The sequence below is a fragment of the Uranotaenia lowii genome, chromosome 2 (genome assembly GCF_029784155.1).
Source record: "Uranotaenia lowii strain MFRU-FL chromosome 2, ASM2978415v1, whole genome shotgun sequence".
In the NCBI taxonomy this organism is placed as follows: Eukaryota; Metazoa; Arthropoda; class Insecta; order Diptera; family Culicidae; genus Uranotaenia; species Uranotaenia lowii.
The window spans coordinates 293,859,039-293,885,263 of NC_073692.1; the positions used below are offsets into that span (position 1 = coordinate 293,859,039).

The 26,225-nt window shown below is 38.8% G+C and overlaps 2 protein-coding genes across 2 annotated transcripts; one reads left to right on the top strand and one right to left on the bottom strand.

Annotated features, from left to right (window-relative positions):
• The first annotated feature begins 558 nt into the window (after nucleotides 1-558).
• On the top strand, nucleotides 559-22,153 carry LOC129745434 (probable transmembrane reductase CYB561D1). The gene is made up of 3 exons (XM_055738511.1): nucleotides 559-746; nucleotides 1,288-1,733; nucleotides 21,490-22,153. The coding sequence occupies exons 1-3, from the start codon at nucleotides 680-682 to the stop codon at nucleotides 22,006-22,008; spliced, it is 1,032 nt and encodes a 343-aa protein (XP_055594486.1). The 5' UTR covers nucleotides 559-679; the 3' UTR covers nucleotides 22,009-22,153.
• A 553-nt stretch (nucleotides 22,154-22,706) lies between these two features.
• LOC129745435 (uncharacterized) lies at nucleotides 22,707-24,347 on the bottom strand. The gene is made up of 2 exons (XM_055738512.1): nucleotides 24,143-24,347; nucleotides 22,707-23,959 (listed from the first exon to the last, which is right to left on the bottom strand). The coding sequence occupies exons 1-2, from the start codon at nucleotides 24,155-24,157 to the stop codon at nucleotides 22,976-22,978; spliced, it is 999 nt and encodes a 332-aa protein (XP_055594487.1). The 5' UTR covers nucleotides 24,158-24,347; the 3' UTR covers nucleotides 22,707-22,975.
• Nucleotides 24,348-26,225: the final 1,878 nt, after the last annotated feature.

Here is a 26,225-nt window from a genome sequence, read left to right on the forward strand (position 1 = left end):
AACTGCGGTGAATCCGTGCACCCATGGTGGATAACCAACATACAAAACATACATATATACATCACTTTAATTTACTAAATTACCATTGTTTTCGAAACTGAGCAATATCTCGGGTTTTAAAATGTATTAGGTATTTTTTTAAATTCGAAAGCATTTCATAGTTCCTAGTATTTGTCCGTTCTTAATAATTCTGAATATTTAATCCTTACAGAAAAAGACAATCACACATTCCTTTTTTTCTGATCCACAAAGACGTGATTCTCGCAGCTGCGTTATCAAAGAAGCCCAAATAATGCTTTCACCCAGAGATAAAGCACATTTATTTGTACATCGCTGGTCAAGTGTATACTCGAATTGAAATTCAATTCACGTAGGGATAAGTACCCGCGTATAGCCGGTGTATAAATGATAAGCGAATATTTAATTGATGGGCCATCGCATATGGCATACGAGTGGTTGCGTTCAACGCTCCTGGCAGCATTCATCAAAAAGGTTTCATCCAATCAATATCACTATAACAGCAGTTTCGGGAATTGCTTCGATACTAAGTAGGTAAAGGAAAATTTCGGCATGTTAAGATATTAGACAACAGTTCCTAAAAAGTGGTTCAAAGGACTGCTATATACAGTATTCACTTTGAAGTGCGGTGTTCATAAGAAAAGAAAAAAAACCAATAAGTATGGGTTACGAAGAAGGGGAAGAATCAACAGTTCCTTATGAGCAGTTACAAGGAGACAATTTCGAAGGCAAGTTTGTTTGAACCGCAAGAGCGTAATATGTAGCCGAATAACTGAATGTATGCTTGTTCTGAGCTTTAACTATACGATTCTGAATCCGATGCTTAATCCTATTTCTGGTTTTGAGCGCAGATTTTAGAATCAGAATTTGAATTCTGCATTGACAAGTGGAATCTGAATTTGGATTTTTTTTTTCTTCAGTAGGGCAGACCTCAGAATTTGAATTTTTAACCTGAAGTAAAATTCAGAATCTGGGTTATGGTGATCTGCACTAAAAACAATTACTCAGAAATTTAAATTCTATTTTGAGCTTTTTTTCAAGAGATTTCAAATTTTACGTGCGCACTAAATTAATTGTTAAGGTTTAGCGAATAAAATCACAAAAAGAGTCAAAACAAATGCAAGTGGTTAAATTCTATACATTTACAACCATGTTGTTCCTCACATGGTGATATCTTCACGATTTCGGATAACCTAAATTTAGAGTGCCAAAATTTGAATTTATCGTTTTTGATTTTTGTTTGCATGACGTCAACAATCGTCTTCGCAGATGAGGATTTAGAAAGTGGTTCTCATCGTTCTCAGCAGCATCCTCGTCACGGTTCCAGTTCTTATCAGCAGCACGTCGTCGGTGACGAAAACACCATCAATCCAGAAGCTCCATCGGCAACAACAGTGATGGAACATGAGCTAGACGCGGATAAGATCGTTTCGGCGTCGGACGACTCAAGCAGGGAGACAACAACTGCGCAAACTTCGCTAGTTCAGCACAGCCAGTCGGAGGACCTGGGGCAACCACCTGTTGTTACGATGGGAGCTAAATCGAACCGACCGGGTTCTCAGCAGCAGCAGCAGAGGCTGCTCAGCAAACGACTGATGATGGTCAACGTTCTGGCCAACTTTCTCATGTTTGCCATCGCCGGGTTTATCACCTATCACTGTTTCAACAAGGCCACGGTGCTGTTTTCGTGGCATCCGTCTTTCATGAGTGTTGGGGTAAGTGAATAAGAGCTTGCACAATGTATGTTGTCTGGTTAATCAAATAATAACGAGATTATAAGTCGATGCTCAACTGGTTTGTTATTCAAGTCTCGTTAAAACATGAATTAATATAACAATTTCTTCAGTATAGTAAAAATAGCCATCTTTCATATCGAGTTTTGTAAAGCGGGCCATAGACTACACAACATTTGTACAAATGCGATGAAATTCGATGAAATTTTGTCGCTGTGAGCACGATTTGCATAGTGTATGGCACTGCTTGAATGAGCGCCCAAACGGTTGGAGTAAAATCGGTCGGGATCGAAATATTTTGTACAAAACATTCTCCCAGCCGGGGTGGAGATGGTTTTTTTTGTTGCTGTTGCTGTTTTCGCCAGCAATCATTTGTGTTCGCGTGAAATATGTTTGTATAGTGTATGGGCGAGCATAGATCAAACAATCGTCGTGGAAACATCGAATTTGTACAGGCCAATTTGTGTAGTCTATGGCCCGCTTAAATTAGATATCTATAGACGACAGTGCAGTTAAATTATTTAAGGGTCGTTGAACCTTTTCTAGAGCTTATCGGAAAGGTTTCCAAAGATAATTTTCGATTAGTGAGTAGAACTAAGTTGCTAGTCCTCCAGCGCAAAAACGAAATGTCGAAAATCCACTTCATATGCCATTCTTAACTATGCTCGTAACCATTCCTCGTTAACGTCGATGTTAGAAATTATTAGGTTGCTAGTACAACGGACCTTTTTAGTATCCACCTATTGATAGAATAACTAATATCAACTCTAACCGTGCGTGATGGCAATCACATTAAAGCTACTTTGTTCATAAGTGTGACAGAAGCTCAATCGTTAGACAGAGCATTCCGAACAATTCTTCCGAGTCATGAATAGCAATGGCCAACAGTGAGTCACTTTAATGGCGTCAACTCGGAAGCGCCCTCGTTAACTGAAATAGAAGCGGCAATCGAAGACGTGAAATCCAACAAAGAGACTGGAATCGATTGAATTTCTGCTGAACTGCTCAAAGCTGGCTTTGCCCTGTCAGTATAAATGTTGCACCGTCTTTGCACTGACATCAGGATATTGCAATACAACACTATCGCCAGACTGGATGCAGGGTATAGTCGTAAAGATTCCGATGACCTGACAGAGTGCTGTAACTAGTGTGGCATAACGTTGATCTATACAAATACAACCCTAAAAGTAGTGATCCTAAACAAGATCCAGGAGAAGATTGACGCTATACTCCGCAACAATCTAGATGTGCGAACCTAAGAATGCAGGTCCGCGATTTCCGTCGTCCACCAGTAGACGGGTTACCGAGTGTCCTTCAGCTTGGCCCCTTCTTTTCAACGCAGCGTCACATGCGCGTGCGAGTACCCTCGTCAGGTTTTCCAAGTTTCGCTCCCAATTTAACACTTCGACAAAGAGGTTCTTATCGAATTGTGTTGTCGTGCTCCTGTTGTCGTACCTCTTCTACTTGTGCCCACCCGATACCGATTGATAGCTATCGGTGAACGCATCGCTTACCATCGCCCGTCGCCCGTTCAGCCCGGACTACTGAAGGTGACGTCGATGACGGACTCGCCCCCATTCCTGTTGTAGGTCCTTGTATCGCCTACATTCCCCAGGTCTATTTTGTCCATCATGACACCGAACCTCTCCAGAGACAATTTGGAGGGGGGGGGGGGTGTGTGGCGGAGCAGCTATAGATGAAGATCCCGTCGACCTTGGCTATCACGAAGGCCTGCTCTCCAGCAAACACCACTTCTTGTATAGGGTATTTTCCTGTAACCCATATCGCGGCCAGTTTGGCTTCATCGGTTACCCAATTACTGCCAGCCGAGGTCCTGCGATACAGGTCTGCCACTAATGCCACATCCAGCGTGCTGAGTGGCAGTAGTTGAGGTTGGGCTGGACCGCTTCTATCCCCGCGAAGGTGCAGCCGACGCCTTTTGAAAGGCGGGGCACCTAGGGTTGCCAGCCCTGTGTCCTCCACCGCAGTGAAGACACTTTGCGTCTTTGGTGCAACTAGCCGCCTGATGACCGGCTTCACCGCACCGCCAACACAAGCCCCTCCAATCAATTTCCTTGCACGCGAATGATTTGTGCCCATATTCCACACAACGGAAGCACTTTTCCGGTTGCTGGGGGATGGCTATGGCCAGATAGACCAGTTTCACGAAAGCCACCTGTGTTCCGGATTTGGGAGGCCCTTCCCGCATCCTGACCGAAATCTGGTCCGTTTCGATCACAACATCCGTGGCTATCTCGTCGAGGTTTTTAACCCTGGCGGTAACCGTGGTGCTAAGGGCTCGAATTTCCGCAGCTTAGCCTACTATCTCCTGGGTATATAAGCGCACTATACTCCGCGCTTTTTACTGTCGAGCCATGTCGGAGTTCGAGGATCATTTCGCCGGAACGTGTTCGCCGGATTCTCCTGACATCCCCTCCTAGGCTTTCGCTCGTTCCAACGGACGAAGGACATCGGCGTAGGAATCTTCTGGTGCCTTCACCACCAACGCCTCCCCCTTGTCTCTGACCCGATTGGGTTTGGGCTTGAACTTGGGTTTGGCTATGACCTTCGTGGCCTTTTTCCTTTTGCGCTCAACCGTCTGCCACCTGGTTGGCGCTTCGGGAGCTTGGCCTTTCCCTTTATCCTCTTTTACGCCGGGATCCTGCCGGACCTTTGGATCCCGGACATGTTTTTTCAGGGCTCCTGCTGGTCTCGACTCTCCTGGAGACCCTCTTTTTCGCTTACCGTTTCCGGCAAACTCCCCTACGCCATCCGTCTGCACGCAAACGCTGACCTTCTTCGGCCGAATTGTATCCGCCCACAGAGTGGTCACCACATCCTTACGTGACTTCTTCCGGCACTCTGGTGCAATGAGCAGGCTCACCACCGCCATCACGTTGGCGAGATACTCCCGCATTTCCTTGTGGATTTTAGACTTCTTTCTAACACAATCTACAAGTCCTGCATACCCGCTCTCATTGCATCGACTCTTAGTCACAAGCAAGCTCCTAAAGGGTGATGTATGGCTGTAAGGCGACTATCTGGCAGCACTGGTTACCGCAGTTATCGAGCTTTTGTGTAGGAGAAAATTTTTCGCAATCATTGTGGTTATTTCGCAGTATTAATATATAAAAAGTTCGCAGAATAGTGATTAAGCATTCGGAAAGTTGATGAATAGTGAATGCAACTGGATTTATTCGTGTATAAAGTGAAAAACTTTACTTCAAAGTGCTGTGGAAATATCGCCTTGAGAACAAAGGCCATCATTAATTGATACAGTGGTCCTTTTCACTCTTCAGACCATTTCTCTCTCACACAAGGCTATTATTGCGCCTTGTTTGCCGTCATCTCGAAACCTGTCTTATAAACGATCAAAACGATCAGTTTGAAGTCTGTCATCTGTAAGTTTGCCATAATTTTTTTTTTCTTTTTCCTGACGAACAGCAAGTGAAAGGCAAATGCAAACATCTTGTGTCAATAACAACAGAAACGTAGACAATGTGTGACCGGTGTTTATGTTCGTAAAATAATTATAATCATCAAGTATTTATGGTTTTCAGATGAAAAAATCCTCTGTGAAATCTCGAGTGCACGATCGTCAACAAAGCTGTGCACAAATTGCGTTGAAAATTCGGACACAAAGGAACGAATTTTCGAACGTGTCTTTAGTGTGAATACCACAAAATAGCTAGTGCTAACATACATCTTACCAACCACCAGCTGTTCGGAGAGATAGACAATCTTGTCATATTTTCTCGGAACACACTCTTCGCTAACAGAAATTCGGACGATCAGGAACGAATCAGCAAAATATAATCATCAAAAGTAAGTTCCATCATTTAACCTTACATTTTAAATATAAATTAATCAAATTCAATCACGTCTTTTTTTTTTATTGTTGTCGTTATTACTATTTTTTTTTTTTTTTTGATTTGCTCAAGCATTTTAATAATATATACATATATGAAAGCAATCAGCTGATAATATGTACTTGCATAAGGCTAATAAAAATCATAACATGTTTACTCTGAACCGACAGGCATGGATCCGAACGGTTCTAAAACTCAAACTTTGCCGAAAAATGTTGACCCGGGTAAGCAATCGGGTGAAGACGTTGATATGCTAGAAACTCTATCGGCGGAAGATATTTTATCATGTTCCTCATCAATTTTGAACAGCCCGCTACCATACAATCCCAATGATGAGGGAACCAACAATAAAGAGGATCCATCAAATCTTACTATCTTAAACACTCCTGTTATGTCAAATGTAAATGATGTCCATCAGTCGGAGGCTCAAGAAGGACCTAGTTCATGGATCTATTTGAGCGGTGCAGGCAAAAAACGCTTGAAAAAATTAATTGCGGAAGGGCGTAGCACGGAAGAGGCGCGCCAGATTCTGCAATCTAACTCCTATCTGTCGACCAACACTCCTCAGACAGACCCTAACAAAAGAACTCGTTATGTTGATCAGAGTTGTTCTAGCAGTGGGGGATTTCCTCAACCCAAAAGATTTTGTGAGACAGATCGTAATTCTCAGCAAAATAATAATCAGAAAAACTCATTAAATTTTCGTATGGAGCAATTGCGCTTCAATCCTAATGAAGGAGAAATACTAGATAACAATCCAAGAAACACGTTTAGAGATGTAGTTAGTCGAGTGAAGGTCGGCATACTTCCGACAAACTACCCTGATGTTATACTAAGCCCCGAACAATTATTCCACACTCAATCCAGAATACTTTCGCTAATAAAACAACAAAAAAACAAAGAAATAAAACCTAAATTCGAAAATTGCTCTATCAAACCAGGATATTTAATAATTACTTGCAAGAACCAGGCAACTGCTAACTGGCTTTCTGCAACCATTTCAACGGTCAGTGAAGACGTCGGAATCGAGCTTGAAGTTGTCGAAGAAGACAGAATCCCTCGTTCGGAAGTGCTCATTGGATTCTTTAAAGGAAGTGCACAAGATAGCATCGAAGAAATATTAGAATACATCGATAGTCAAAATTCGGGACTGAACGTCAGCGCCTGGCGAATTCTTGACACATATACCATAAATCAGATTCATAAGGAAATGGTTTTTGTAGTTGATGGTCAATCCATACATGCTTTAAGACAAAGCAACTTCCAGCTGGACTTCAAATATGGAACAGCGTTTATTAGAAAAAGGGACAATCGCAAATCGCAAAACAACAACCGCGGTACAAATTATCGCAGAAACTATCAGCGTCAATATCGACCTGATAGGAATACGTATCAAAATCCTCCGGAAGCTGCCAACGTTTATGCAGCACCGACGAACAGTAATGGTTACGAACATCAGCATGATCCTGAATACGCCAATTATCGCACGGATTCAAGGATGGTATCAAATTCATCATGGCAACACAAATATATCTATCCAGCTCAACGAAACACAAATACCGAGTTACGTACGCAGCAAGTCGAATATAGAAATATAATTCCGTCTACTGAGCCCATGTTTCAGTCACATAATGGCCAACAAGCCTCAACGAGCTCTTCACGGCAACTTGAAACGCCTGGTGATCCAACCGCAGCTGTATTAAACTGTAACAAAAATGATCAAGTTAATTCAAGCTAATTTACATCACGCAAAAGCTGCAAGCTCTGTTCTTTGTAAAACTATTTTCAAAAATAAAATCGATATAGCCCTTTTACAAGAACCTTGGGCACACAACAACAAAATACTAGGAATAACAACAAATAATGGTAAGTTATTATATGATTCACAAGAGAGCTACCCTAGAGCGGCTATTCTAGTTGATAAAAATCTTAATTTTCTTCCAATCACAGAATTCATTAAACGGGATATCGTGGCCATTTTGCTGGAGATGCCAACGCCTAAGGGAAAAACAGAAGTAGTAGTGGCTTCTGCCTACTTTCCGGGTGATATACAGTGAGGGGCAAAATAAAGTGTCCAAATTATTTTTTTTCAATTTCTTTCATTTTTCTGGTTAAAATTCAACGAAAACGCATCGTAATCATTTTTAAAATATTGTTTATTATGTTCTTTTCAATTTTTGTTAATGTTGCGCTGTTAAAAAAAACAAGTTTTTCTGATAGAAAAAAAAACAGTTAATATTCCAAAAAAACAGGGGCAAAATAAAGTGTCCAGATCGGTACAGCTTCAAATTGATTCAAACTGAAGGCAAACAAGAACTATTTAATAATGGGTATGGCCTCCTTCGGCCTTCAACACCTCCTACAAGTGCTTCGGTATACTTTCAACAAGGTTGTGCAAGTGTTGTGGGTCGAGTTCCTCCCACGCATGCTCCATGGCATCAAAATAAGTATTTTTAATTTGTCACACCAGTCTTATCAATCAGAGCATCGAGGATGGCCCACAGATTTTCGATGGGGTTCAGATCAGGACTTTGTGGGGGCCATTCAAGGGCTTTTATGCGGCAGGAACGGGAAAATGACTTCATCAGATTGGCCGTATGCTTCGGATCGTTATTCTGCTGTAAAACGAAGCGCTCTTCGAGGCCCGTCTTGATGAGGGGTACCTCGAGGTTTTCCCGCAGGATATTGGAATATGACTCAGCTGTCATGATTCCGTCAATTTTTACCAAATTTCCCACCCCACCCCGAGAAAAGCACCCCTACACCATCACGTTACCTCCTCCGTGCTTGACTGTTCTTTGGATATGGCGATCTTGGAGCTCCTCACCCGACTTGCGCCACATATGATCCCGCTTCTTCCGGTTGAATAGCTCGAATTTGGATTCGTCGGCCACAACAATGTTTTCCAGTACTCGAGCCGTTTATCGGCGTGTTCCTTGACGAACTTGAGCCGCTTAGCCTTATTCACCTGGCTGATGAAAGGCCTTCTCACTGCGATCTTTCTATGGTACTCCTTTGCATGGATGCGGCGACGGATAGTACAACGCAATACCGAAAATTGGAGCTCTTCCTGTATCTGCCGGATCGTTATTATTGCTTTTTTCTTCACTTCAAGAATGATTTTCTTGTCCGTTCTGGCATCTGTCTTGGGCTTCAGTCCTCTTCCTGAGCGATCCATCTCCGATCCGAACGTTTTCATCTTCTTCATGATTTTTGATACCGCCGTCTTGCTGATTTCGTAGTTCTTGGCCACTTCCCGGTGCGTTTGACCGTTATTCACATCACGAACAACCAGTTTCCGGATGGACAACGGAATGGAACCAGAAATTTATGCGTTCTCCATATTTTACAACTTATTCGAATGTAGACACCTGTTTGAATACTCCAGAGCCAAGCCAGTTGTTTATGCAACGTCAAAATACACAAAACAAACAAATTCGAAGGGCCTCGCGATGGAAACTTATCGAAATTATATACATTTTTGAGTTGGACACTTTATTTTGCCCATTTTTTTTTGGAATATTATTTGTTTTTTTTTCTATCAGAAAAACTTTCTTTTTTTACCAGCGCAACATTAACAAAAATTAAAAAGAACATAATAAACAATATTTTAAAAATGATTACGATGTGTTTTTGGTGAATTACAACCAGAAAAATGAAAGAAATGATAAAAAAATAGTTTGGACACTTTATTTTGCCCCTCACTGTAGAAGAAGCACCCCCTGCAATTGTACAATCATTTGTGGCGTATTGCAAAGCTCAAAATAAAAAGTTTATAATAGGGTGTGATGCAAATGCTCACCATACGGTATGGAATAGCACAGACATTAATGCGAGGGGGGAACGTCTGCTTGAATTTATAACATTCAATAATATACATTTATGTAATAAAGGTTCTTCGTCTACTTTTAGAAACGCAATTAGAGAAGAAGTTCTTGATTTAACATTATGCAGTCCATTATTGTCAGAAAATGTTGAAAATTGGACTGTTTCTGACGAAATATCACTATCCGATCACAATCATATCTTATTCGATCTCAAAGCTCAAAAAGAAAAATTGGAACTGTATAGGGATCCACGGAAAACAAAATGGGACCAATACATCTCAAATTTATCTCAGGCTGAATCTCACGTCATGAGTGATATCCGAACATGTCAAGATTTAGAGGCGGCAGCAAAACACTTGTCAGACAAAATTACAAAAGCCTTTGAGGTAAGTTGTCCAACTAGACTACGCTGTGCGCACAGGGATGTTCCGTGGTGGAACAAAAAATTAGAAAAACTGCGGAAAAATGCACGTAAACTTTTTAATAAAGCTAAATTAACATCTCAGTGGGATATCTATCGAAAGGCCTTAACTGAGTACAATAAAGAAGTTCGAAAGTCGAAGCGAATGCATTGGAAGTACACATGCGAAACTATAGAAAACACCTCAGAGGTAGCACGGCTACAAAAAGTTCTTTCAAAAGATCACAGTAATGGTTTAGGAACAATTAAACGTAAAGATGGAACATATAGTGATAATGTAGAAGAGACCCTAAAAGTTTTGATGGAAACACACTTTCCAGATTCAATATTATGCTCTGATGATACTAAAAATACTAGTTCAGAACTGAGGACAAACGAACATAATGAAATGGAAGAAACCTTACACAGTAAAACCTCAACGATAGAAACAATCGTTACTGAAGGCCGTCTGAAATGGGCCATTTCTACAATAGAACCATACAAATCTCCAGGAAAAGATGGAATTTTCCCAATTTTGCTCCAAAAAGGAGCACAATTTGTTATTCCAAGGCTAGTTAGCATTTTGAAAGCCAGTCTAACACTTGGGTATATTCCAAAGTCATGGCAAGAAGTAAAAGTTATTTTTATACCCAAAACGAATAAAAAAGACAAAACATCACCTAAGTCGTTTAGGCCAATAAGCCTTTCATCAGTATTTTTGAAAATAACAGAAAAATTGTTAGATGTATTTATTAAATCTAATTACTTAGCAGCATATCCTTTTAACAAATATCAATTTGCATATCAAGCAGGAAAATCAACAGTAACTGCTTTACACACTATTTTTTTTTTTTTTTTTTTATGGCGTTTAAATAGCTCGGGGAGCTGACGCTGGAAATGAAAATTAGAATAGTTTGGAGAAGAAAATTTAAAGTTTAGAGAAGGCAGCGTAGAATAGTAAGCGATCTTGAGACGTTGGTTAAACCATCAAGCACTTCATTATATCCATGGAATATGGATAAAATGCAGTTCAAGATAATAAACCAACCCCTCCTGATACCAGTTGGAGGAAGGACATGGGCGGGTTCGAGACTGGCCTCTACATACTCCCCACGCATCTAACTACATTTAATTTTTGTGTTATTAAAGGAATCATTTTAACTTATCTTATATGTTTTTCCTTCCTTCGTCGTCGTCTGTTGAACGTCTGCTTCGTGTCTCCGCCCCAATTCCACTGGTATGTGTGATGGGTTTCGTGATAGTTGTCTCGGGGTCCAGTCATCATATGACTCCGAATCGTATGCGCAGGGGTATATGAAAATAAAAGAAAGAGAAAAGGAGAAGAAAGAGAAATATAAAGGAAGGAATTAGTTCTTGCATGAAGTAATTGAAGTGTTATTTGCTGTTTTTCCCTAATTTTTGCCTTTCATTTTCTAAATTTTGAAATTTTTGTTTTTCTTTTTAGAGTTTTTCCATTTCATTGCTAATCATACTATTTTATCAAAATATGGATGTGAGAGTTTGTTTTGCTTTTTGGAGCAAGCCTATTTCAAACTAATAAAAATTCTAGCTCAAATTAATAGTAGAAGTAAGCTACCTTATTCCTATCACAACATCACAAAATCATGAAAATTTACCAGAATATGGATATAAGAGCACATTTTACCGTACCCTACCTACCTCACATAGTTGAATGTTAAAATCCATCATAATTTACAAAAAATCTACATAGGGGTTCTATTAAAATATACCGCATGCCTATTGTAAAATGCCCGAAATCAGTAATTAGGACTACCTACTCATTGTTATTCTTCAAAACCGTACATTCTAATATATACTTCCATAGATGAATTTCAAGCTAAACCGAAAAACGTAAAGATTTGCTAAAAATGAATAATTAAATAAAAAGCAAAAAAAAAACGTCTTACCAAATGAAATATAACATTTTCCAACAACAGCATTCCCATCCAATGAGCCTCTAGTTCTTGTAAAATGCTTGATTTAAGAATAAGCCAACGAAATTCATAAACCGCAAATACACACTTACTAGAGCATTGGGGAGGCGAATACCATAACCTTTACCTAACATCGTAATACTTTTCACACGTTTTCTCTATTTTTAATTCTACAAGACTAAACCATCTAACTACCTAACCAAACGAATTATGCCCTATTGAAAGTATCAACTTTTATTATGGTAAATTGTGATACTTTCACTACCAAATGTTGCGATTGTTCTGCGGAAGGGAGGGCAAGTGTTTCAACTCCCATTCATCTTATCAACATGGATCATGAAAAAAAAAAAATAGACATCTTTGAACCTACTGCTGAATTTAAACTAAATAAAGATGTCCAGCTCCTCTTCTAATTTAGGCCATATTATGACACCATGTTTAACAAGATTGTGTGTAACGACACTGTCAGGAAAATGATGGGTTGATCCATCATTTTCACAAACATACACACCGCAGCCGTTAACCCATTGCAACTTAGGGTACGGAGTAACTGCTTTACACACTATTGTATCTAAAATAGAAAAGTCCGTGGAATCTAAGGAAATAGCTCTTGCCACGTTTCTTGACATAGAAGGAGCTTTCGATAATGCTTCTCATAATTCAATGCGAAGAGCAATGCTAAATCGTTGTTTTGACTCTTTTGTTGTGCAATGGATTTGTACAATGCTGTCTGATCGAAAAATTACTGCCTGTTCAGGAAGCTCTTCATTATCAATTAAAACAACTAAAGGCTGTCTTCAAGGCGGGGTACTGTCACCGCTCTTATGGTCGTTGGTAGTAGACGATCTTTTATCGAGCCTAGTGAATCTGGGCTATGAAGTTATTGGCTTCGCGGATGATATAGTAATTCTTGTTCGCGGAAAATATCCTGAAATTTTAGTGAACAGAATGCAAGCAGCACTGAAATATGTGTCAAAGTGGTGTTATCGAGAAGGACTTATTGTGAACCCCGCAAAAACAACCGTTATACCATTTACAAGGAAAACCAAACTTAATTTGGGTAACCTAACACTGAACGAACAATCCCTAAGTTATAGTTCTGACACTAAATTTTTAGGCATTGTGCTTGATAAAAAGCTAAATTGGAATGCCCATGTACAACAAATAATGGATAAAGCTACTAAAGCCTTATGGATTAGTAAACAAACTTTTGGCAACAAATGGGGCTTGAAACCAAGAATGATACATTGGATATACTCGGCCATTGTGAAACCAAGAATAACATATGCAGCTCTTGTGTGGTGGCCTAAAACCGAAGAAAAGACTACACAAAAACTTCTCGGAAAACTACATAGAACTGTTCTATTGTGCATAACTGGTGCTATGTGTAGTACCCCTACAAAAGCTATGGAAGCGATTCTTTGCATTCTTCCTATTCATCAATGTGTGCAGCTTGAAGCAAAGAAGCAAGCTCTGAGACTTGAAAACAATATATCACTTACAGGGAAAGCCAATAGTGGTCACCTAAAAATTCTCGACAAATTTAAAATCAATCCAATAATTTGTAGCAATAGAGATTGGGTCTTGGCTAAACCCATTTTCAAACATTCTTTCAATGTTCTAGAGCCTGATCGATTTACATGGAGCTCAGGTGGCCCCGAGGTACGATCAGGATCTTTATTATTCTATACAGATGGATCCAAAATGGACAATGAAGCTGGTGCAGGGGTAACTGGTCCCGGCGCAAATATATCGATATCAATGGGAAAGTGGGTGACAGTTTTCCAGGCCGAAATCTACGCTATTCTCGAATGCACAAACCTTTGTTTAAAAAGACAGGGCTGGTAGCGGTTTGACTATGAAAAAGTAGTGACTTTAGTGACCAAAACTTGAAAAAAAGTGACCAAATAGTGACTTTGAGGACCGAAAAAAGTGACCAAATAGTGACTATGTAGAACGAAAAACGTAACTTTGAAGTACAAAAAATGTGACCAAATCAGGCCCGAGCGAAGGATCCGTCCATGGGAGGGTGGGTTTCGAAATTCAAATTTAGATAAAAATAATAACAATACCAAAAATTAAAAAAAATGAAAAGGAAAGGGTTTTCTTACACCGTTTGTCACTCATGTTCAACACACAAACTAAAAAAATGACTGATAAATCATATTTTGGAAACATATTACAATGAATGTTTCAAATTTTCGAAATAAATTAGTTTCAAAAGAATTTCTTAGCAAATTTAAAATTAAAAAAATCTGAATTATAAAATAAATGACCATTCTTGTACAAAACTTACCATGAATAGATGTTAGGAAAATGATAATAATTGTTAATTTTTATTCATCTAAATTTGGAATTCTTTTCTACATTTTCAACTGGAAGTTTAGTGAGAAATTCTGCTGTAATTTTTTAATTTGAACCAAAAATATGTAATCACGATTTAAAATGTGAATTACCGATTACTGAATGAAAAATTAATTTTGAACAGAATTTATTCAATGTTCGATGGTTTAATTTAATTTGATAAAAAGAAGAATATATTTATAATTATTTTAAAAGTGCCAGTTGTATAAGCCAGACATAAAACCTTTAATAAAGTAAAATCCTCCAGTTATCAAAATTTCATTTTTGAAGTTTAAATAATAACTTCATGTTCAATGTTACACCGACAAAGAAATGTTAGAAAATGAGTAATTACGTGAATGATAAAAACTGATGAAAAAATGAAAATAATGAGTTCAAAACATTTGTTATTAATATTGAAAGCACAAATCAAATACAAAGTTAGTTAACACTGCGTATTAAAATTTATTTTTAAAGTTGCTACTTAAAACAATTTCTCAAACTTTTTAGATTAATTTAAAAATCATGATCGATCCAAAAAACATGATTTCATATAAAAATATTAATAAAAAGTTTATAAATTTTAAATCGCAGGTTTTTAAGCTTTAAATTACAAGCTCTGAGTTTTTTGTCTCTTTTGCTTAAAATATTGGGTCCTAGAAAAAGAACAGAAGGTTGAAATTATGTTTTATTATTAAAAATTTGGAGTTAAAGGCTTATGGTTGAAGAACACGATAATTCAGAATTTAAAACCAAGGAAACAATTTAAAAAAAAATATGTCTTAAAAATTTAAAAAGTTTGATTAAAAAAATCCGGCAAGTTGATTAGAAAATTGGAAAAAAAACTATACAATAAAATTCGGTAAATTTATTTGAAAATTGAAAAAACAATATGGAAACAAAAAAGATTAGTTTTTAAAAACATTTCAGGAAGAGTTTTTTCAATAAACATGTTTCACCATAACCATTTTGGTGTTTATTTTTCTAAACTATTGATTTGATAAATGGTGTCCTAAACTACAAATTTTGTCAAATTCGGCTGAACACATTTAGTTTTGGTGATAAAGAGTTTATTACTAGTAAAATCAAACATTGAAGTGTTAAAAAAAACTTGATTCTATTTAAAGGCCATCAATTCATATAAAACTTTTATTTTTGAATAATATGTTTTTGATTTGAGTATTTGTAAAAAAAAGTGCAGAAACTTCTCTAAAGATTTTTACTTATTTTCAAAAGACATTTCAATAACAAAAGCTGTTAGAAATATTGCATACATATTTAGTTGAAATTACCGTTTAAATTCATTGCACCTAAGAAAAATGTAAATTTTGTGGGCTTGTATAAATTTTTAAAACCCTTTTTTTAAGTATTTAGAAGAACAAAAAACATGAAATAAAATTGAGTCTGAAATTGTTTTTCTAAGAATATTTCATATCAACATACAGTACCGTTCATAATTGTATAGAAATTGAAAGCACGCGCACTGTCACTTCGACTTTGAACTTCCATAACTTTTTACTCAGATATTTTTTGATGAAATTTCTTGCGTTTGATAGATCAACTATCACACTATTATATCACAAAATTTGAGCTTTCTGGAGTTTGTGTGGCCTGAGAAACAGTAATTCTACGGAAATCGAACTTTTTGGACTTTTCTCATTCAAAATGCAATATCTCCGAAAATACGCTACATTTTTGATTGAAATTTTGCAGAGTGATTGTTGAAATATGAAGCTAGTATGTCTGAAGTTTTCGAAAAGTTCTATCGAAGAGATCAAAAGTTACGCGAGGTGCAATATTTCAGGCATGAACCTTGAAATGCGATTTCTATAGAATTTTGGACGATTCATGAGAACAATATCGTTTTCTCCACCAATCAGACAAAAAATGTCTGGCAAAAGCAATGAAGAAACGAAAAAATGAAATAAATGATCCATTTGTGTTTTGAAATCAGAATCTCGTGATATTGTTGTGATTTTTCGGTTGAAATAGATTTACTGGTTGTTAAACAGAGAATATGATTTTCCTATGGAAACATTCGTCCAAAATTCTATAGAAATCGCATTTCTAGGTTCATGCTTGAAATATTGCACCTCACGTAACTTTTGATCTCATCTATAGAACTTTTCGAAAACTTCAGACATGTTAGCTTCATATTTCAACAATCACTCTGCAAAATTTCAATCAAAAATGTAGCGTAGATTCAGAGATATTGCAGTTTGAATGAGAAAAGTCCAAAAAGTCCGATTTCCGTAGAATTACTGTTTGTCAGGCCACACAAACTCCAGAAAGCTCAAATTTTGTGTTATAATAGTGTGATAGTGATCTATCAAACGCAAGAAATTTGATCAAAAAATATCATCAGAGTAAAAAGTTATGGAAGTTCAAAGTCGAAGTGACAGTGCGCTTGCTTCCAATTTCTACACAATTATGAACGGTACTGTAACATTTGTTATGACATAAAAGATTTTTTTAGTAAAAAAAAATGGTTCGTTTCAATCTCAATCTTAGTTACACTTCTTAATAAAAACCCATTCTAAAGACGAGATAGGGTTTTTGTATATCAGATTTTAAGTTCCAATACAAAAGGTTGATTGAACTAAAAATTGAAAACTTCAGCAAAGTTAGTTTCAATTCATGAACGTCAAATACATTCATTCAGACTACACCGGAAGTGATAACACGTGGTATGCTGTGGTATCACAATAACGGGAAGCTGTTCCAAATTTTTGCGACCGTTCACTCGGACGGTCCGATACTGAATGTCCGTCCTCTCGTTGATTGTTCGTTTTCCCTCCTCCGCCTACAGTGATGCCGGTTTTGCTTTTCGAACATTGTTACAATGCGACCGCAACATACTGTAGCAAAAAACAAAAAACATTGAAATGCCAATAAATATCTCTCTCACCACGTAACGCAACACAGAACAGGCTAAAACATCTTGAAAAATAAATATGGGATCGCATTTTCTTGCAAAACTATATTCACCACTGAGCAATGCAAGAACGTCAAAAAAATGTTTCCGGAGAAACGATAAAGATCATTCGTGCAGGTTCGTTGTTAAGAATAAGTGCCTTGGATCGAGACAGGAGTTGGTTCCGCAAAACGCATGCTTTGCACCCGGAAGAAACCCAGTGGACCTTAAAAGGTAGATGATTCGGTTAAGCGATGATATCCCTTAACTTATGTATGATTATTTATAGCATGCGCAATTGAAAGATCCTGGAATTGTGAAGACAAATACTACCACCCTGGAACCACACCTGGTTAGTAAAAGTCCATAATTCAAGAAAAGTAATTGATAGCGCTTAATTCCACAGGATCATCGAGCACACTGCTAACCGAAGCAGCAATGCACGAATAGAATAACCCATCCTTGCATGCATTGGGTTAAATGAACCTGTAAACACCTGTATAGCTCGCCAGCATAACCGCATGGTAGGTACATGTTCGCAACAAAGTATACGGCTCACCACATAAATGATTCATTGGCAGATATCAGCGTACGTTCACGACACTGCAAAATTAAAAGCGCCTGCACATCGACAACTACAACACAAGGCCTTCACCAGAAGTAGGTGATTCAAAAGATTACTGCCAGAATACGTTTCTACTATATCTCATGATTTTGCAGGGCCTTATGTTTGAATCTCAATCCACCGCCACCGATTGTAGGACTCGCAACAGCGAAACGTGCCACAAGAGCGCATGCACCCGGGAATCGAAGGTGTTGATCATCCCTTACGTGCATCGTTACGATCGTCATAAGCGTGAACGGAGGAAATCTACATTGCATGATAGTGGGAAGAAACATAAGTGGCTTGCTGGAGGTGAAATTGCATGATACAATGGTTCAGTGTCGAAAGTGTGGCAACACGGTGAAGAGCGCGATCACGCTAGTATTCGACGCAGCATAAGAAGAGAATCGGTGCTTGCATCTGCATGAAGAGTGGTTCGGTCCCACACAAGGAAAGCGTCAATTACTACATGCATGCCAGTATTCGACGCAGCATAAGAAGAGAATAGGAGTTTCGGCTATGTGCATGAAGAGGAGCTCGACCCTGCATGAGAAGAGAGCAACAAACCACGGAAGCGGATAAATTAATTTCGGCAGCTGAGAGTGAGTACCCGGCTCATAGCGTCGGCAGAAACGAATATGTTGCTTTAGAGCATCGGTGAGTGACTTGAACAGCAGCAAGCGAGAGTGAGAGCCGTCACATCATCACCCACCATCCGCATGGAAGAGCGAATCAGCTGGAAAACCAACAACAAAGGGAATCAAACCTATCGTCCGAGGCGATATCGAAATCCAAAGGCGGGATTTATAATTTTGTGCAGCAGCACTATCGAGAGGAACGCGCTCAAGCATCCTGAAGGAAACATCTTTCAACAAGAAGCGACTGACTGTCCTGTATGTGTGAGTTGTAGATTTTAATTGTATAGAGAATAAGGGTTCTTTGGTCAATATGAGATATTGTAAATGCTGAATAATTCTGTCTCATTTCAAGCACTAGCATAGTGTGGTTCCTAAGACATTGTAAGTTGCTTTAGCCGGGCATAAACCTTCGGGGATACGGGGCTCACTTTGTATTGTGCATTTTGATTGAGTTCATTTTTTGCTTGTGTATTCTTGCTTTTGCACCGAATAGCCTCGGAAAAGGCGAAGGAAATAACACAACACGGTTGCGTTTTTGGCACCGAAATATAAGGTTGTATCAACATCATGTTCTCGAAAGACCCATGCAGCATAATGGAAGGAATGAGGGATAGGACAATGGAAAGGGAGATTGGATATACACTGAGGAAAAACTTAACAAAACACGCAAAGCTATCTGCCGTTTGTTACTTTGTTCGGTAACAACATGCATTGTAAGGTTTTTAACCGGGGTTCTAAATCTGGCTACGATTATTCTTTCGTTTATAGGTTCCCATCTAATGAGGGCCGCATGGGCCTGCGGGCTTAACAAGAAACCAACTCCTCGTTCCCGAGTAGCGTGTTCTCCTCGTATGCCAGAATAAAGCAGGATTAGCCCGGATTGTGTCTTGTGTTCTCGAGTTAGACAATGGACTTCGCTCAGTCCCAGAATATCAAGCTTGAAGCGGCTAGCTTCTCTAGCAAGTTGAGCCAGTTTGCCTTGTTGGGAAAATGTTAAAACGTTCTAAGTTACAATTCGTGTCCGTGTTTTCATGCTAAAAATCGTCGCCAAAGTTCCAGGTCGGTCATTTCTTTCGGATTCCATAACAATTCAATAAATCGGAATGTCGTAGATCGAAATGTCTCAAGCCAAGGGTGATTCATGACGAAATTCCGCCGGAGGCGAAAAAAATTTCTGACTGACTGATCAAGTAATTTACCGTTACTACCGTCAATATTAACACGCGCAATTCCAATTACTCTTTCATTGGTTTATTTTCGGCGAAAATAGTGACTTTTGGTGATAAAAGTGACCATTTTTCGGAAAATAGTGACTTTAGTGACCAAATGATGAAAAAAGTGACTTTTTAGTGACTGACCCAAAAAAAGTGAACAAGTCACTAAAAAGTGACTCGCTACCAGCCCTGAAAAGAAGATACAAACATGCAAATATTGCAATTTTTTCAGACAGCCAAGCTGCACTTAAATCATTAAAATCATTTAAATGTACATCAAAACTGGTATGGGAATGTATTGAGGCACTTGAAAATCTTGCACAGAACAATTCAGTTACTCTATATTGGGTGCCAGGGCACTGCGGAATTGAAGGTAACGAAAAAGCTGACATGCTAGCTAGACAAGGCTCTTCAATTCCGTTTCTAGGTCCTGAACCTTTTTGCAGCGTGTCTCGTTGCTTTTTAAAAATGGAAATAAGAAATTTAGAAAAAAGCATCATTGAACGAAACTGGAAAAACATTGAAGGAGCAAGACAAGCGAAGCGAATGATTGTTCCAAATATTTACAAATCGAAAAAGATTCTAACATTATCAAAAAAAGATTTAAAAACTTTTACAGGATTGGTTACAGGACACTGTGAATGTCGATATCATCTAAAACTTATTGGAAGAAGTCAATCTGACATTTGTCGTTTTTGTCAGGCTGAGAAGGAAACATCGGAGCACCTTCTATGTGAATGCCCTTGTCTTATATCAAAAAGAACTAGTTTACTCGGTAAAGGAATTTTAGATCCTTCTGATTTATTTTCTTTAGGTTCCAATAATGTTGTTAACTTCATTCGTGTTGTTCTTCCAAATTGGGAAAATGCTGATCAACAAGAAAGTGACACTACTGTGATCAATCAGAGTGATCTATCTTGAGAAGCTACAGTAAATAGGGGACAAACCACAAAAGATCTAACAACTGGTCGCAGTGGTAGGGACCCAACAAAAAAAAAAAAATGGCTGTAAGCGTGAGGGCCGCAAGGTTTGATGTACATAGTCGCTAAGCAACCGCAATCGTCGACAAATGTGCGACCGTAAACATGATTGGCTCAACGAGCGCGCGGTGAAATAGTATACACCAAGGTTTTTTACGCGGTTGGTTTTTAAACGGTTTTTGACAGAAAATAGTTCATTTGAACGGGAAACACATACAAATTTTTGAAGTTGGGAAAATCTTATCTCTGAGACTATAAAGAACATGATACATGAGACCTGAGACATGAGGCCTGAGACTTGAGACCTGAGATCTGAGACATGAGACCTGAGACCTGAGACACAACACCTAGCTGAGACCTGAGACAAGAGATATGAGACTTGCGACCTGAGGCATGAGACCATAGACCTGAGGCAAGAGACATAAGACATGAGACAAGAGCCATGAAACATGAGACTTCAGACCTAAGACAAGATACATGAGACTTGAAACGTGAGACATGAGTGATAAGACAGGATACCTGAGGCATGAGACAAGAGCCATAAAACATGAGACCTGAGACATGAGACCTTAGACTCGAAACCTAAGACAAGATACATGAAACCTCAGACCTGAGACATGATACATGAGACATTTGACATGAGACATAAGACATGAGACCTGAGACATGAGACATGGGAGTTTCAGGTCTCATTTCTCATATCTCACGTCTCATGTTTCATGTCTTAAGTCTCAGATATCATGTTTTATGTCTCAGGTCTGAACCTACAAGTTTGTCGCGAAAACTGATGAATAAATCGAAGAGAACACGCATGTTTTCGTCCATCATGGCGAATTAATAGGTTATTTTTTTATGGAAGAACTCTCGCAAAGCGCAGTTATTTTAGCAAGTAATTTCCTTCCATGGGAAACTTGTCAAACTTAGTCTGAATTTTAGATCAAACGTTGTTATGAATAAATTTCTAATTATGATCCTCAACTCTCACGTTTCACAGTACCTCATCCTGATGTCCCAGGCTGTACTCACGCTATCCGGAGCAAACATTCTCACCTACAAGAAACACCACAAAACGCGCGTCTTCATCCACTGGCTGCTTCAGGCGCTGGCCGGCATTCTGATCACCGTGGCCTTCGTATGCATCGTGCTCAACAAGATCCGCATGGACAAGCCACACTTTCAAACGTGGCACGGCCTGCTAGGGCTGATAACCGTGATCCTCACGTTGGCTTCGATCGGGGGAGGAGTTTTCACCAAGTACGGCTTCCAGCTGCGGCACCTGATGCGACCTATCTATTCGAAGATCGTGCACGGCATTGCGGGAACGATAACTTATGTGATGGGTTCGGTGACCATCGGATTCGGTATCTATTCTCGCTGGTTCCAGGAGGACAACGATAGTCAGACGCGATTGGCGTTGCTTTTGGGACTGATTGCCGTTAGCTTGTACATCATCATAAACCCGATAGCGGCCACGATTAGCAGAACTAAAACTGCCTTGCGATCGGCGCTATGATCGTTTTTTCGTTCTGCTACCAATTAAATCCTCTTGAATGCAAACTTTTTTTTAAAATCTATATTTACAACGCATGTTATTATAAATTAAGGCTTGTTCGGCATCTAAGAAATATATTTAGGTATTTTTACCACAAAACAATAAACATGTATTTCCTATTTCTGTTTCATTTTCTTTTGTTCATCATCACTTACTATAAGAAGTAACCCTGCTAGCACTAGACCCGTTCCAATCCACCACAGCACTGAAGTTTTCTCATCAAAAATGAACCATCCGAAAAGTGCCTTTCGTTTCAAGAAAATGTAACTTGAAGTATGTTTAAAAGTAAAAGTAACGAATCACTTACCGATACGGTGTAGTTAGTGGCCGCACTAACCAGCGATGCAACCAAGGTACCCCCGTTGCTGTGCAATGCTTTGACGAAAAATCGCCAGACGCAGGCGTTCAGTAGCACCATAATCACAATGCACGATACTTGTATCAGCAGCTCCAACTGTACGGTAGAGAAATGAAATAAATATAGCATTAGTTCAATTGTCTGAGATCGTGCAATACAACGTAGTAGATTGAGACTGAGACTTCTGATATTTTTAAACAAATAAACTTGGTAGTGTCCTATATCTCCACAAGAAGTTATTTAAAGCAAGAGTAAAAACCAAACAGGTAAAGATTTTCTTTCTAATAGACTCTCCTACAAATATATTACATTTAACTTTATTCACCATATCGATGACCTTTCTAAAATGACAATTATAACACGATGGTACGGTACATCCGAAACTTTACTTTCCTAGATATACAACACAACGGGTTGAAGAAACAAAAAAAAACTTTAAAAAAGTTTAGGGTCGATTTTGTTAGTTGTTTACAATTTACTGTTTGTAAAATTTAAAAAAGAAATGAAAAAAAAAAGTTTCTTAATGTTTGCTTAGAGATTTATCTTTCCGGTGCAGCAATACTACGGGGCCTACGGGCTCAAAATTTCGTCAATCAACCGTAGAATGCCGATCTTGAGCTTCCGTTTCTGGTCCATCGTCATCGATTGGATGTCCGGGATGAGGGATTTGAAGAAGTTGTTATCGGCATCATTAGCCGCGCTCGTCGCTGTGCTGTGTGCGTTGATCGCCATTATGGAGGTGTTGCCAATGCTGCCTGCTCGGCTGTTCAGGAGGTTTCCCGAGCTGGACGCGATCTGATGCTGCAGGGTTTGGCCGGAACCGATGCTGGGGGAGCAAAAGAGCTGATTCGTCTGATGCTGCGGCGTTGCAACGGCCGTGTAGGTTATGTGTTTCAGATTCACGCCATCCTTTGAGGTTTTGATGATCGTCTGCGGAGTTACGGGAGTAGACATAGCTGACAAATGCTGAACAGACTCAATTCGTGGCTGTTTGCTGGGAGAAGCTTCGATGATTTCGTAAGTGGTAGTGTCCTGCGAATGATCCTGGCCACTGACTGGAAGTATTTTGATCGATTGAATGATGCTCTGTTTGATCTGTTGGTTGTCTTCGTCTATATCTATGGGGTCAATTTCATGCTGTTCCTCTTCTTCCTCCTCTTCCTCTGGTTTTAAAAATTCTGAATTGGAATTGTTTTTAATCCAGCTCGTGTCTTCCGTGTCGTATGACGTCAGCACATCCCCATCTTTCGCTTTCAGGTAAGGTATAACGAACTGCATGTGATTGTACAGATAGTAAGGTTTTCTCCGAAGATTTGGAGAGTTGTCTACATTTTCACGGACCGATTTCAAGTATCGGGTCATACAGCAACGCAAATTTCGCCAACGTTTCTTGCACATGTCCACGCTTTCGTTCACTTCTGCGGACACCGCTTGCCACGCCTTATCCTGGAGACTGGCATGTTTGTACTCAGCACTGTTGCTATCGAAGAGGCACGGATGCTTCTTCACTTCCGACACGAATGCAATGTTGAACTGTTGATCTTCAGGTGTTACCTAAAATGAAGGCAATTTTTTATACATTCTGTGCATCCTTAAAATTTAATAAAACAATCAACCAGCGTAAAACCAAAACGTTTCCAAAAACTATACTTGTAGTCCAAAAAGTTTCCTACAAGAAAGTTTTTGTTTGTACGCATCAAGTTTTAGGCGCTGAAAATTTGCTGTCGGAATGTTTACCTTTTGTGGGCCCATAATTCAATCCTTTCACAATCCACGGCCACGGTGACACCGGTGAACTGTAAGCCAATACGGTTCGGAAATTTTGCAGCGTTTGGATGCAGAAATAGTGTACAATTTTGCGATTTTTTATTAGAATTTTTCAACAACAGCTCGCGAAAGCAAACAACCAGCGAAAAAACACTACGCGACGATAAAAAAAGAAAACCGATTTCAACGTCAAATTTTATCGTTTTTGCCCACTGAAAAAGAAACCGAAAACACACCTCACTGAATTTTGAAAATACCCAAACTTGAGAACTTTCCCCACCAACCGGTTCGAATAAAAATCGGAGCGATTCGAACTTTTTTTTTTCTTCAGGAATTTACCACACTGTGGCATTCTTCCCTTATGATTCGAACTGTTCGATTTCTGTCATTTTGACGCGGGGAAATGGTCCGGAAAATCGAACAGGAATCAGATAAAAATCGGACAGATTAAAACTGACAACCATTACTTTGACAGTAATCGGTCCGTTTGAGAGACTTGTTCCGATCCGGGCCCCTATAGGTCAGACAAATAGAAATTTTGCTACAGCATTTTTGCACCATCTTTTACTTTTCGACAGAAAAATGAGCACTTTTGAAAAGATTTGTAATTGATTATGATAAAAATTCGTGCCGGAACCAAACAATATCAACAAAGCTGTTGTTTCATGATGAGGCTTGCTCAATTTCACGCAGAAAAATTTATTTTAGAAACAATAAGATTTCGAACGAAAATAATAAAATTTTTGGTTGGGAAAAAGCACAAATATATTTTTGGCCACATTGAATAAAAGTATCGATTTGATTTAAACTTATCGTTTGATTTAAAACGAAATACCCCCTTTTTGAAAATGATCCATCATACTTGTCAAAATAATAAAATTTAGCGTAAAGATTACAACACAAATCTGGTTAAAAAATAACAAGATTGTGATGTTTGAAATCAATTTATTTTTTTAATTTGACTTGAAATTAATTTATGTCTGTTTATACTGTATACTTGCATTTCGGATTTCTATATTGTATTTTAAAAAGATTTATAGCATGTTCAAAAGTTTTTATTGGAATTTATCAAAAACTTACAATTATTAAAATTTTCACGATCGCTCGAGCCAGTTGCTTCAGGGACGGCCTGGATCTGAGCTAGACCAAACACATTACGCTGATGGACTAGCACCACAGCGACTGAACCGCGAGCTTCTTTGGGCAGGAGAACATCCTAACGGCTGTCATCGGGAAGGCCTGCTCTTCGACTTCCTGGTGGTGATGTTCATCGTGAACCAGATGCGCAGGAAAAGGACGAAGGTATCTTCGTCCTGGACAAGCCGAAGCGTTCCCCGACGGCCAACACATACGCCAAGAATGCCAACCGGGAACCTGATTTATAACACTCGATCGAATCCAGCAGCTCGATTGTATCCAGTTGAGCAGCAGTGGATGGAAAGGGTAGACGGCACGTTTTGGGTCGAAGCATCTGGAACAGAAATTTAAAAAAAGTTGAAGAAAAAATGGATGCTCTAAAAAAGATGTTTTTCCAGCCGTTTTTGAGAAGTTTTCGGGCTAGTTAGGAACTATGAAACCTACCTTTAAAGCTGCTTTCAGCATAAGTTTCTTCGCCTTAACTTTTTTGATGACTTTTCTCGCTGTTGTGTTTCGGATCCTGAAAGTTTTTCATCTTTTTTTTTCTTTTTTTCAAGTTATCGTTTTTTAGTTACACGTTTATCGAAGAAACCTCATATTGGATTTAAAATAAACCAAATTGCATTTTAATGCAATAAACAAATGAGCGTACAAAAATAACAATATTTTTCGTTTATCTATATTCCAAATTTTTGTAAAAGTTATCCAAAAATCTGCTTTTAAAATAAAAAAATAAAATAACAAAACGTTTTGTTGGAACCACTCCCCATTCTTTTTCTGCGTGTTGGTGAAACTTGTATACTTATTCAATACAAAACTCTCTCAACGACTTAAAAAAAGTTTTAAGAATGGTCAATCTAATGAAACAGTATTTGATTCCTGCTTTCCTGTCTCATCTGTACACGCTCAGCAAGTG

Coding starts and splice junctions, on each gene's coding strand:
- LOC129745434 (XM_055738511.1), top strand. CDS start 680: ATGGGTTACGAAGAAGGGGAAGAATCAACAGTTCCTTATGAGCAGTTA. Junction 747..1,287: donor ACAAGGAGACAATTTCGAAG/GCAAGTTTGTTT, acceptor TCGTCTTCGCAG/ATGAGGATTTAGAAAGTGGT. Junction 1,734..21,489: donor CGTCTTTCATGAGTGTTGGG/GTAAGTGAATAA, acceptor CACGTTTCACAG/TACCTCATCCTGATGTCCCA.